The 14,037-nt window shown below is 33.3% G+C and overlaps 1 protein-coding gene and 1 long non-coding RNA gene across 3 annotated transcripts; both read left to right on the top strand.

Annotated features, from left to right (window-relative positions):
- Positions 1-316: 316 nt before the first annotated feature.
- Positions 317-2,238, top strand: LOC112044244 (uncharacterized). The gene is made up of 4 exons (XR_008251084.1): positions 317-745; positions 1,052-1,216; positions 1,487-1,588; positions 1,932-2,238. It is a non-coding gene; the product is annotated as an uncharacterized LOC112044244 (long non-coding RNA).
- A 1,130-nt stretch (positions 2,239-3,368) lies between these two features.
- LOC112044241 (F-box/WD repeat-containing protein 9) lies at positions 3,369-12,190 on the top strand. 2 transcript variants are annotated; one of them, XM_024080009.2, is made up of 6 exons: positions 3,369-3,512; positions 3,889-4,050; positions 4,735-5,046; positions 5,756-6,021; positions 6,142-6,685; positions 10,022-12,190. In XM_024080009.2, the coding sequence occupies exons 2-6, from the start codon at positions 3,919-3,921 to the stop codon at positions 10,115-10,117; spliced, it is 1,350 nt and encodes a 449-aa protein (XP_023935777.2). In that variant the 5' UTR covers positions 3,369-3,512; positions 3,889-3,918; the 3' UTR covers positions 10,118-12,190. The 2 variants fall into 2 exon arrangements, with proteins under 2 accessions (XP_023935777.2, XP_023935778.2); XM_024080010.2 differs by having other exon boundaries at positions 3,370-3,512; positions 3,897-4,050.
- Positions 12,191-14,037: the final 1,847 nt, after the last annotated feature.

The raw sequence follows: 14,037 nt of genomic DNA, 5'->3' as shown, positions 1-14,037 counted from the left end.
CGCGGGTAAAACCGCGCGGCGTCAGCTAGTATTGAAATAATTTGACAACTAACTTTTGACATATACTAACAAAAATGCATTCCATGACACGAAGAAATGAATAATTAGTATGATAAGGTAGAATAAAAAAAAACTGATTTTAATAAACAGAAAAAATCCTAAAATATCAAAGCCATGTTTGGTATGGCCTGTAAAAATTTAAAAAGTCATTAAAGTCTAGTACTTAGATACATAGATAATAGGTGTCAAAGGTCTAGTAGTTCTAGTCTAGTATCGTGTGTTATCTATGTCTAGTATCCAGAGCCCTACAGGAAATCACAAATACTCTTTCACACCTATATACTTTGACACCTATATATATGGACCTGTGGCATTTTACGTCAAATTTGGTCAAGTATTTATTTTTTTAAAGAATAAACAAAATTTTTTCGTAACCTCTCTAACTTAAAGAAAGCTACCTTAATGGAGCGAGATAGATATTTTTTTAGCCATGCGTAAAGAGGTTAGACATATTTTACATGACAACATCAATTATGTCAGTTGTGACCAAATTATCTTTTGTTTTAGTGACCAAAAATGGCTATTGTTGCGGTTCCGGTGTAACGGTATTCGAAATATTACGGAAATAATAACCAATAAGCTTGTGAATCGCAAAATAAATTAAATATTGTACAATGGTGAAGTGCGCAGTTGTTGCCTGCACCAACAAAACCCAAACAAAACTAGCGGGAAATTCATTTCACAAGTAAGTATTAAAATCTTTGATTTTTCTGTTCAGTTGAGTATTTTAAAGGTGTTTTTTTTTTAATTAGGCCCATTGCCTAATTCAAAGCTTTACAATACGTGGTTTTATGGGCGATCCTTTAAAGAATTGAATTATTTCACGAGTTTTGATTTGACCGTATACGTAGTGTTGGGAAAGTATTGTTTACAATATCGATGAATAGTGAACAATTGATTTGTTTCGCTATATCATCGAAATAAGCGAAAACGTATAAATTAATAAATTATTTTATGTTCTATAAGTATAGTTATATTTTATATTTTTCAGATTTCCAAAAAAGACAAAAATGGCTAAACAGCATTAACAGGCCTGATTTCCATCACGATACAGCTGCTATATGCAGTAGAATAATCTAATCATTTTAAGAAGGATCACATTAATTTTACATTACGCCTTCTGCGCCTCAAAGACAATGCCTGCCCATCTATCCCGGTGAGAATCCTTTTTCATCGTAATCATTCTTGTTTGTGATAATATAGGAATTCCCTCATTTTAAAATATCTGAATACTAGCAAATTTTAATTTTAACATTTATTTATATAATTTTTTTACTGTGTCCAATAGTGTAAGAGAAAGATATAATTCACAAATTTGAAAAAAGATTTTGCTGGTTAGTTGCTTTATGTACTCATATAAATACTAATGTTGCATTTATAGTAATATTTTAGTAGATAACCAAAGAATAAAAAATACCTATTGCAGAATTTATCACCTGAGCAACAAGTAAGACAACCCTAGCAAGAAGTGAATTTTAATCTGTTATCAGAGAGTCATGACAATGCTGTTTCCCAAAATGGAATACAAGTAAGTAAAATAATTAATACGGGTATAATTGTATATTAATAATGATTTATTAATTGGAATCTATAGCCATTTGTCTATTTATTTGGTTGGCATTTAGGTAGACTCGACATAATTAAAGACTTATTAAATTTATTTTTTTATTATGATCTAGATTTTCGACTCTAACTACCTCTGGCCAAGTGGCTGGACTCAAGTCCAGGGTTATCCTAAAAAAATAATTACCTATGAAAAGGAAAAGCTGATTAAGTGTTGTACAAAGTTCTAGGCAGAAATTATAAACTATGTTAATATTGAATAATACTATAGTTGTTTATAGTAACGATAATTATTTTGTTTTTTGCAGGATATAATGGTTGCATCTACTTATCAGTCAGTCAGTACACCAAACGTACAAATAGTAATGGCTGGTTCAATTAAGGACGTTTTGGCTCGTATTGTCAAAAACATATTTAAAAACTAAATTTTTCTTGTAATAACGTCTCAAAAACATGTGAAAAAAAAATGTATCTAGTAGAACGATAATCAAATATTTAAGACCATTTATAAAAAAAACTGTCAACTAGCCTATTACTTTTTGATGTTTATAACGTATAACGTTGTATCAAAAATTGTAAGATTTGCCACTTCTATAAATAAATTTTGTTGATGAATTACGATTTTTGTTTCCTATTGCCTTGGTTTAGTATTAGGCTGGTGGTCTAGGACAACACCATATTCATCAGATAGTAATCGTTACACAATCAAGACATAAACACAGGCCAACGTACGTGAGCGCCAATACAAAACATTATATAGTTTCAATAATTTATACTATACAATGTTTATTAAATACCACAGAGTAACCAGAGAGAGTCTTTACAAACTGCGTGCGTGCATTTGCATATAAAAACATATAAAAATAATTACGTAAATTGATATAATAATTAACGCCATTTTTCTTGAATAATATTGAAAATTACTGATGCGACGGTTCGTATCGTACTGATAAGAGAACGTATTCGTTTTTGAATTTCATATTCGTAGCGGGTACGACACCGTCATGTTCCGTACGCTCCATCTGTATATTATTGATTAATCTGTGTTAAATAAAAAACACTTTAATGAGAAAATCAATTATATGGAATTTTATATTATAATAATGTAAGACAGAATTTAAAATGTTTCATTTTAGTAAACATAATATTTTGTATAATTTTATATCGAGTGCTTAATTATTATCGATAAAACAGCCCTAGCTCAATTTAGAGACCAAACATGGTTACAGGAAGCCTCAAAAATATTTACTTGTCACATATCCTCTATTATTTATGTATCTAAGCAAATACTAAATTAACATACATAATAGATAATTGACAGTTGACAGTAGGATCGGTAGGATCAACATCGAAGTTGATTGTTGACATCACAAACGGCTAAAAAGATAGTTGACATCAATGCCTTATCCGAGAGCTCAACATCGATGTTCAGTTCGATTCATCACAAACCGAACAACGATTTTGGGTAACATCGATAATAATTTTAGCACTGATAATAATTATCAATCCAATAAAATACAATTAAATCGTTCGAATATTATTAAATAAGGCTTATTTATGAATGAATAAACCTGTATTTGTGGATGCGTTCATACAATTCGTAATTTATTTCGTACGTTGCATTGGCCGTGAGTAACATCGATGATTGATTAATTATTGATTCCAATAATATCGATGTTACGATATTTTTCGTATAGCAACATCGATGTTTCTCCTTTTCAAAATCGATGCATCGACTATCGAATCGAGCATTTCTATTTGACAGATCACAGATGATTGAGTAGAACGAGATTAAAAAGTTACTGTTGGTTGAAACTAGAAAGTAAATAAATATTTAGAAATCTTTCAATCTGAAAATAAAAAGAATTATTAACTTAATAATTGCTGATGTATGTGCTTAATTATATTTCATATAAGTGGATATCCTGTTTGATAATCCATTCACATCACTCTAGTATTAAAGTATTTCTATCTATTGTTATGAAGTCGAAATTCAATACATTCTCTTTTGTTTCATTCCTAAGCTTTCTTAATTATTACAATTAACAAAGTACATATATTATATTTACGGTATTAGATATTATTATTGTTATGTGTTGGTTATATTAGACATCTTATTTTTTTTTTCACTTAAAACTGCAAATGAATTATGTATACATAAACAGTTGGTAGGCAGACATACCCTTGGAACAAGATTTCGATTACCTTAAAAAGATACTTGCAGTAGGTTTCCATTAGTCATACAATCTTACTTAGTGTTTTTAGCTTTTTAGGTGAGGTGGCAGCAAATATAAAATGTGTGATATATTGAAATCTGTAAGAGAAGAAATAGCTGATATTGAGAGTGTGTGTATAAAAACTCACATAGGGTCTAGTGAAGAAGTTTATAATGCAGCACAACCCTCTTTAGAAAGCATGCCACTTGAGGTTTGTGTAATGTTTAATAAAAAAAAAATGTTAATGATCAACTCTAAAGAAGACTTAATAAATTCAGTTATTATTATGGTATAAATCAAAAAAAAAGCTTTTGTATTATTCTGTAATTGCAGATTACAGAATAATACACATACAGCATGTAGCAGTATTTTTTAAACACTAATATTATAAAGAGGAAAGATTCATATTTTTTTTGTATGTGACAAATAAACTCAAAAGCTACTGGACAGATTGAAAAATTCTGTAATCAATGGCTTTCCATTGATTACAGAGAGTAATATAGGTTACATCTTATCCCCATATTTCATATTATCAGAGAGTAATATAGGTTACATCTTATCCCCATATTCCCCTTATTTCTTAGTTCAACCATGTGGTTCCCATTCCCGTAGGAGTACGGGGATAATACATAGCCTATAGCCTTCCTCGATCAATGGGCTATCTAGCACTCAAAGAATTTTTCAAATCTGACCAGTAGTTTCGTAGATTAGCATGTCTAATCAAACAAACAAACAAACTTTTCAGCTTTATAATATTAGTATAGATTGTATCATTTATCATATAATTAAATTCTTACATTGTTTGTTATTATTGTGTCTAATTTGGATGAGATTTAGTTACCTAAATATTAAGTGATTGTGGTTGCCATATTTATTACTCATTTATTATTTCCAGATTATTTTGAAAATATGCTCATATTTGGATGCAGAATTTCTTAAAACTGTTCTAGGCAAAGTATGTAGCAGATTTGATGATATTTTATCTGACGTGAGCCTATGGAAGCATAGAGTGAGTTGTAAAGTAAGTGGGAGTTTTCCACCACTATCTAGTATTGACACTAGTATTGAAGATAACGTGGACTGGACAGAGATGTGTATTGAGATGGAGGTTGAGAAAAATAAGTGGTGTAATGTTGATACAGAAATGAGCCATTTTGTTATTAAAGATGTCCATTATGCATCTGTGGATGCTGTGATTCTAGTTAATGTAAGTCTATTTATTTTAACACAGTTTTTTTAGTCGTAATAATTTTAGAGAACAAGCTCCATGAAAAATTTTACTTCAAACAATCAAATTACCTCACCAAAAACATTTTCATGTAAAGTAATGTCAATGCAAATGCATATTATTGTTTGCACTATAAAAAGTTACTAAATGTCATGGAGAGCTAAGTTTCTAACTCTTCAAGCCCTTACTTTACATATTCTAGCTCTATAACTATAGTTTTTATTGTTCTGTCTGAATCCTAGTTTTAAGTTCTTTTCAAACCCTTCTCTATTTTAGTCACAATGTGTTGCTAAACCTATTTTGCTACATAATGCCATGCCATAATGGTAGCTAATTGCTATAATTTTGAGTGCAATGCAAATTCTGCATAACATGTTATTATTCATAGACAAGAGTTCAAATTATATTTATTTTAACTTGGACTAAAGAATGTGGAAATGGACTAAAGAAAGTGGGGGTTGAAAATATAGAAAAATGTAAATGTATCTTTTTAATTTACAATCTGCTATTTGTCTGAACCAAAATCTATTGGGTTTACTGATATTATTGGCTGTTTGTTAAACTATTTAAAACAACATCATAGGATTTCCAGTTTTAGTACTTTGCTAAGACTTGGAGTACATTATAAACATTACACATATTACAATAGATTAGAATTTATTCTGTACTATAATTTTTTTTTTTTTAGGAAGGTAAGACATGTATATCTGGTGGAAGAGACAGATGTTTAGCATTGTGGAATGTTATGGACTTCAAATCAGATGAGAGTTGTGAAGATAATAATATTCTCAATGATTTCAAGCCAACAAAGGTAAAGCATGATGCACACTCGGGTTGGATATGGGACCTTGCCACCAGTGATGTTCCAGATTCATACATTTACTCTGCTTCATGGGATAATACAGTCAAAGCATGGGATATTAAAAGTGAATTTGAATGTGTACAAACATTTCAGTAAGTATTTCATATCTATTAATACTAAAACTTATTTGTCTGAATGTTATTAAAAAAATCTATAGTGATTATATAATCCAATATTGCATTACTTCCATTAATTTGAATTTTTTGACCTAGGTGCAAAATGTCCGCCCTGTCAGTAATAGCATATGGTTATAATGTAATGGCTGGTTTATATTCCAAGAAAATACTAACATTCGATGTCAGGAATGGAAATTTACCTGTTAATATGTACATGCCTCATAGAGGTCCAGTGTTGGCTTTAACAACTTATGGAAATCTAGTAGCATCAGTCAGCGAAGACAAAACTTTAGCTATATTTGATAGAGTAGCTGGCAAAATAATGGAAAATGATATAAAAATACCATCAGACAAGGCATACCCTGTATGTTTGAGTTGGAATACCTATGCCATGTATGTCAGCGATTCAAAAGGAACTCTGCACCTCTTCAGTCCCAATGACCATAAATACGTAAGGTCTCATGAATTGTGGCCAGAGTCAGATTCAGAAACCGAGCGATCAAATAAAATTGTTGGTTGCTATCAAGGTCAAGGAACAGTGATATGCTGCTCGGATAGAGGACAAATCAAGTTTTTATACAATTGCAGCCCGCCTAAAGAGTATCATAGTATTCAAACTAATACTGCTGATGTCACAAAGGTATTGTATTCATTAGATAATCCGTATGTGGGTAGACAGTATTTTGACTGATATGTAATGGGTATTTTTTTTTAGTAAAGATTATTATTTATATGGTAAATTACAATTCAAAAAAATAAAATAAAAATCTATGCAACCGACTTCATAAAATGATATCATAATAGTTTTTATTTAATCAACTTGAAGGTGGTACAGGTACAGGTAATCAAGGTGGTGGCTAGTGTCGTGTTTTTTAAGTGGTTTCTGAAAGAACACTGTCTGAGAAACTTATATCTTTATACGCCTTGAATTAATCAAAATATATTTTTCAAGAAGGCATAGATTACAAATATGAACTTTTCTTTTGCATATTTTTTTGATTTTATATTTTATGATAAAATAACTAAATTGGTAATATAACGCGGGTCGCGAGTTAAACCGCAGAATTCTCGTTTTACGGGAAGACGGCTATAAAATATAGATTATGTTACTCAGTGATAATGTTGCTTTCGCTTATAGAAAGATTTTTTTAAATCGGTCCAGTACTTTTGTAGCCTACTACACTACAAACAAGAAAACATTTCCCCTTTTTATAACTTAACTTCAAAAAAAGGAGAAGTTTTCTCAATTCGACCTTATATATTTTTAATGTTGGTAGATAGATGCAGTGGCGTGCACTTCATAGATGCAATAATGTACTGCCTACCCTAAAGACTCCATACAAACTTATGTTAGACCATTGAATACATAGATGGACAAGGACAATTTTCTAATTTTTACATAAAGTGCATATCCTAGTTCAAACCTTATGTACGCAGTGGCATTGACTAGAAGTCTCCATCCACAAGTTTTCTATCCACTGATAGATAGAAAACTTATGGATGGAGATGTTTGATTCAATCGTTAAGTACCTACTCCGCGCCAAACTTTTAGTCTGTTCTGAAGTTGCTGGATGACTAGAGTCTAGAAGCATATACCAACTTATTTATGAGCACGGGTTTTTCCCAGTTTCTGTGTGTATTTATCTATATATATAAAAATGAATTGCTGTTCGTTAGTCTCGCTAAAACTCGAGAACGGCTTAACGCATTTATCTTATCTTGGTCTTGAAATGTTCGTGGAGGTATAGGGAAGGTTTAAAAGGTGAGAAATATATATATAAAAATGAATTGCTGTTCGTTAGTCTCGCTAAAACTCGAGAACGGCTGAACGAATTTATCTTATCTTGGTCTTGAAATGTTCGTGGAGGTATAGTTGTAGGGGAGCCCGGGATGCTAAATTTGCAGTTACTCGAGCGTCATTGAGACCGATTACATTTGGTAGATTAAATTATAGGAAGAGTAAATGGTTATTTACTTTTTCCGCTTTTAGTGGTGGAAAAAAAAACTACATACTTTAAAAACAATTTTTATTACTTTGGCTTACTGAAATAGTAAGAAAATTTTAGCGATTAATTAGGAGATTATGTCCTTAAAAATAAGTAAAAAATTAATCGCACTCGTACCTCGAGCACTAAAATATAAGGGTTTAATTTTGTAACTTTGAAACCCTCCCATTCCATTACGTTACGCTCAAATCGTCAGATTTTCGAAATGTGCAATTTTTAGCTATCAACTCACCTACCTTATCTTAATCTGACGTGCTAGTTGAGTATTTATGAAGTTAGTTTTTTTTTGTTGCCCTAAACGTACCCACCAATATTAAGGGCTCATACTGGGTGGAGGTACTCGACAAAGTGTAAGGTATAGTGACTTTTGTTTATCTGCCGCGCTCGAGTAACTGCAAAAATCCCCTCTTCGTCTCCTCTACTATAGGGAAGGTTTTAAAGGTAAGAAAAATTAGTATAATTGCCGAAAAAACCATAAAAACAACCCTTTTCTATTTCTCATACAAACGTTTAAGAGTCAAGCGGTAGGGGTAGGGTAGGGTTATTGTAGGGGTAGGGTAGGGTAGAGGTAGAGGTATAGAAGGGTAGAGTAGGGATAGAGAATAAGTGCACTTGTGTCAAAACGAAGCTTCACCGGGTCTGCTAGTACATTATTATTTACTAGCGGACGCCCGCGACTTCGTCCGCGTGAAAGTCGTTGAAAACTTTCAACTAACTATCCCCCCCCCTAGAAACCCCTATCCTACCCTACCCTAACGTACCTCTACCCTACCCCTACCCTACCCTATCCCAACCCTACTCTACCCCTACCATACCCTACCCTATCATACACCTACCCTACTCATTAAGGCTGCACTTCTTTATTTATTCCTTCCACCGCGAGTCGCGTCGAACGCGACAAAACTAATAAACTGTTACACAAAAATAATCCTTAAAGCATGAATTAGTATTCACGCGCGATGGCTTAGCGTATTTCATGTATAACTTTAATGTTTCTTTACCGATTTTTATGATTCTTTTTTTATTGAATAGGTAATAATATTAAGTTTCTTATTTGGGATGAGTGATGAGTGTTATAAACATAAGAGTAGACAAATATAATTAGAAAGCTCCGAACTGCTAAGCTATCGGGAGTTACACGTGTTATTGTGAGTCAACCATAAAAGATAAACATATATATGCTGTTGTGTTTTTATAGATAATTTTAAGGAAAATATTTCCGTCATACATGATTTCTATGTAGCTTTAACTATTAAGGCTGTACACGCGACGGAAGCTTAAAAAATTTAGTAACTTCTCCCGTTTTCTCAACATTTCTCTTCACTGCTCTGCTCCTATTGATCGTAGCGTAATGAAAAGTATACTATAACCTGCCCAGGAGTATGATGAATAATTGTACCAAGTTTCGTTTAAATCCGTCCAGTAGTTTTTGTTTCTATAAAGAACATACAGACAGACAGACAGACAGACAGACAGACAGACAGACAGACAGACAGACAGACAGACAAAATTTTTACTGATTGCACTTTTGGCATCAGTATCGATCACTAATCACCCCCTGATAGTTATTTTGGAAATATATTTCATGTACAGAATTGACCTCTCTACAGATTTATTATAAGTATAGATATGATGTATATAAAATATGTATATGAATATTTTAGTATCAATACTAATATCATAAAGCTGAAGAGTTTGTTTGATTGAAAGCGCTAATCTCAGGAACTACTGGTCCGATTTTTAAAATTCTTTTAGTGTCAGATAGCCTATTGATCAAGGAAGGGTATAGGCTATATATTATCCCCGTATTCCTACCAGAACGGGAACGGGCGTCAGCTAGTCAACTATATTAGTACCTATACAAGCTGCTTTGTATGCTAGGGCTAGATAGTGATGTGTATTGTTTAAGTATATTTATTTATATTATAACTTATTAATATACTTAAATTTATTAATATTATTTGTTTCAGTTACGTTATTTAAATGGAATCTTAGCTGTTGGTACATGTGACGCAGCTTTGGAATTCTGGATACCGAAAGAAGAATTTAATAAACCTAACTTATGAATATTTTATTCTGGGCTTTAATAAGGAACTATAGTCTGGCAAGTTGTTGATAACACTCCCATGATATGCGGGCGACGGGGGGAAAGACTGCGTGTGTGTGCAAATTGTGCGTGCATCAGTCGTGGGTATTTCATTCATTACTACACGCCCCCCTGCCCGCAACATCGGGAGTGTTACGATCGAAGTTGCCAAGTATAGATGCTCCGTTTTGAAATAACAAATGAAATTATTTATAATAATGAGTTAATAAGCTTTATTTATCGTAAAATTGTCTATAGCTTCAATTTAACAACGCAATAAGGACAATTAATATAATAACATAATATGTATAGCTTGGCAAGTTTTTGATGACACTCCCATGATATGCGGGCGACGGGGCAGGAAGGGTGTGAAGTCGTCCGCGCGGTGCAGAGGGAGGACTGCGCGGGTATGAAGTCGGCGCGTGGGGGCATCGCTAGCCCCTTCCGGCCCGCGCGGACCATGGGAAGTGTTACGAACGAACTTGCCAAGCTATAGTAGGTATTACAAATACTTCAACACCTCATTTATAAGTGATTAGCCACTAATTGTTATTTTATTTATTTTAAAATGCGAGGTGAATTACTCATTATATTTGAATGGCCCGCTACAGAGCGCCCCTTCTTTATAAGAAAGGGCATATGGAGTTTTAACCCACCATGCTGCTTTAATGCGAGTTGATAGCCTTAAGATCACAGAGTAAGAAACTATAATACATCTTTGCTTAGGATATTATTGACTCTTTGACAATCAGACGTTAATGTTAATGACTAAGACTTTTCTGAGGCACAGACTGTAACCACAACTCTGGGCTACTGTTGAGAATTTCTTGGAAGAAAATCTCTTTATCTCCCAAGACTCGAACCCATGATCGAATGCCACGTAAACTAAACACTGAACCAACTATAGCTAGTTATTTTACTTGTTCCAATATTTTATATTTATGACCGTGGCTAATAATACATACACACTTACTCTAATGATTAAATGTCCAGAGTTCAGAGAGGCTATAGTGGCTAAAGATACATAAATGACTTGTATCATGCACAACTTTGCTAATAGACTGAGCTTCCAATTCTGACCCCTCCGACCAATCAGTTTGTACCCTCATTGTCAGTGTAAACACAAAGATATACCTGATCATTTTGTATTTTTATAACGTGGAATAATGAAAAAAAAATTGTTCTAAAATCAGTAGGTATAGTTTACGCGACGATTAATTGTGAGCGCTCACTTGGGGTGCTGTTAGTGTAAGCAGTTTGTAGAGGACTGATTTAGGTATTGTACCTAAATCAGTATCAGCCCATTGTGAACGTTCAGTAAGTATAGTCTTGCAAGTTCGTTGATGACACTCCCATGATATGCGGGCGACGGGGGGAAAGACTGCGTGGGTGTGAAATCGTGCGTGCGGGGAAGTGAGGTGCATCAGACGTGGGTTTTTCATTCATCGCTGCACGCCCCCCCGGCCCGCACGGACCATCGGCAGTGTTACGAACGAAGTTGCCAAGCTATAGTAACCGTTGCGCAACATGTACATTGCGATTCAAACTTCATGACATATCTGAAGTTAGCTGCGGATGTAGCTGCACGCAGGTGACTGGAAGGAGAGAAGCTCGTGCGAGATATCACCTGCCGCCTTGTCGCCGCCTTGTCGTTCCGCTGATACCTAACATTTTGCATTGCGCATCTTAGCGATAATGTTCATAAGTGTCATAAAGTTTGAATCGGATTATATGCTTGTCTATAAAGTCTGGTTTTATAGACTGAAATAACACTTTTGCTTACATGGTCAAATCGAAATAAATCAAACCGCGTACCTACATATTAAATAGATGTTAAATCTTAATGCTATATTCATGGAAACCAATTACCTAGTCTTTTGCTAATTAAATAATTAAGCAAGTAATTTACCTTACATACGTAGGTAATGTAACTAAATAATTTACGTTACTTTAGGTACCTAATCAATTAAATTCAATGTTCTTCACTAAAATTTTACAGAATCTTATTATCTACATATACATATTTATACAATTAAATAATTTATAAATTAAATATGTTTTTATTAAGTATGTAGTTTAGTTCAATAATTGCCTATAGTATAGTTAAAATGATATTTTTATATTTATATAGTAAAATAATAATATTTTTATTGTAGTTAACCTTAACCTCCTACAATAAAAATATTAAACTTAATAAATCTATACTTATAATAAATCTGTAGAGAGGTCAATTCTGTACATGAAATATATTTCCAAAATAACTATCAGGGGGTGATTAGTGATCGATACTGATGCCAAAAATGCAATCAGTAAAATTTTTGTCTGTCTGTCTGTCTGTCTGTCTGTCTGTCTGTATGTTCTTTATAGAAACAAAAACTACTGGACGGATTTTAACGAAACTTGGTACAACTATTCTTCATACTCCTGGGCAGGTTATAGTATACTTTTCATTACGCTACGATCAATAGGAGCAGAGCAGTGAAGAGAAATGTTGAGAAAACGGGAGAAGTTACTCAATTTTTTAAGCTTCCGTCGCGTATACAGCCTTAATGGTTAAAGCTACATAGGAATCATGTATGACGGAAATGTTTTCCTTAAAATTATCTATAAAAACACAACAGCATATATATGTCTATCTTTTATGGTTGACTCACAATAACACGTTTACCTCCCGATAGCTTAGCAGTTCGGAGCTTTCTAATTATATTTGTCTACTCTTATAGGTATTTATAACACTCATCACTCATCCCTAACTAAAAAAGTTAACATTATTACCTATTCAATAAAAAAAGAATCATAAAAATCGGTAAAGAAACACCAAAGTTATACAAGAAATACGCTAAGCTGAATACTAATTCATGCTATATGGATTATTTTTGTGTAACGGTTGCCGCGCTCGATGCGACTAGTAGTGCGAGGAGTAGTGTAGGGTAGGGTAGGGGTAGGGTAGGCGTAGGGTTGGGATAGGGTAGGGTAGGATAGGGGTAGTTGAAAGTTTACAACGACTTCCACGCGGACGAAGTCGCGGGCGTCCGCTAGTAATTAATAAAACTAAAGGTAGGTACATCTAGGTACCTACTTCAGTAACTAGGTATATTGTTTATAGCCTGATCAGAAAAAATAAAAATCCTCTCTATGTTTCTTTTATTAGCATTCATGTTTAAATGGGCTAAAAAGTACCAGGGCACCCCCAATCAGGTCATCGCACCCTTTACCCACCATAATATTATTTAGACCATAGATTTAAGAGTTGGAGGTACGGAGTATGATTTTGACTGTTACGGTAGGCAAATATAAAGTTTAAATCATGGTGATTTTCAGCTTTTATAAAAATACGAAGGTAGTTATATTACTTCAAGGACTGGCAATATCAGGAATCAGGATTGAGATGGGGGTACTCCGCGTTCTTTAAAATAAATAAGGCCATCTAGAGTTTGGCTAATGAAACTATGTATAGACTGAAATCGCCTGCCAAATTAAAAATTTTATCTGTAGACAGAGAAAGTACTGAACGCTGTAGACCACAGACGACAAATGAAGGTAGACAGCGAAAGCATAATCTGTGATACTTTATATACTCCGGACTCCGCTAGACTCCGTTGCTCTATGGCTGCTCCGCTCCGGTATAATAGGGTACTCGCCTATTTTATAAATAGTGTTAAAACTTAATTATTGAAGTATTTTAAAGTATATTTTATTTTGTCCCTTCAATAATAACTAGTAAAAATTATAATACATATAAATAAAAAAACATCGACGTGCAATTTTTGCCAACGAAACACAACAATTTGACAAGTGACGTCTTCATAAAGGCTACGCTTCACTTAGGGATTTTTGCTGCAGAAAATTGCATTTTTTATGATAGATACCTAGTCTATAATATAAAAATGAATAGATAGA

The sequence above is a fragment of the Bicyclus anynana genome, chromosome 1, assembly GCF_947172395.1.
Source record: "Bicyclus anynana chromosome 1, ilBicAnyn1.1, whole genome shotgun sequence".
In the NCBI taxonomy this organism is placed as follows: Eukaryota; Metazoa; Arthropoda; class Insecta; order Lepidoptera; family Nymphalidae; genus Bicyclus; species Bicyclus anynana.
The sequence above is the reverse complement of the archived record's forward strand: the minus strand, read 5'-3'. Positions and strand labels throughout refer to the sequence as shown.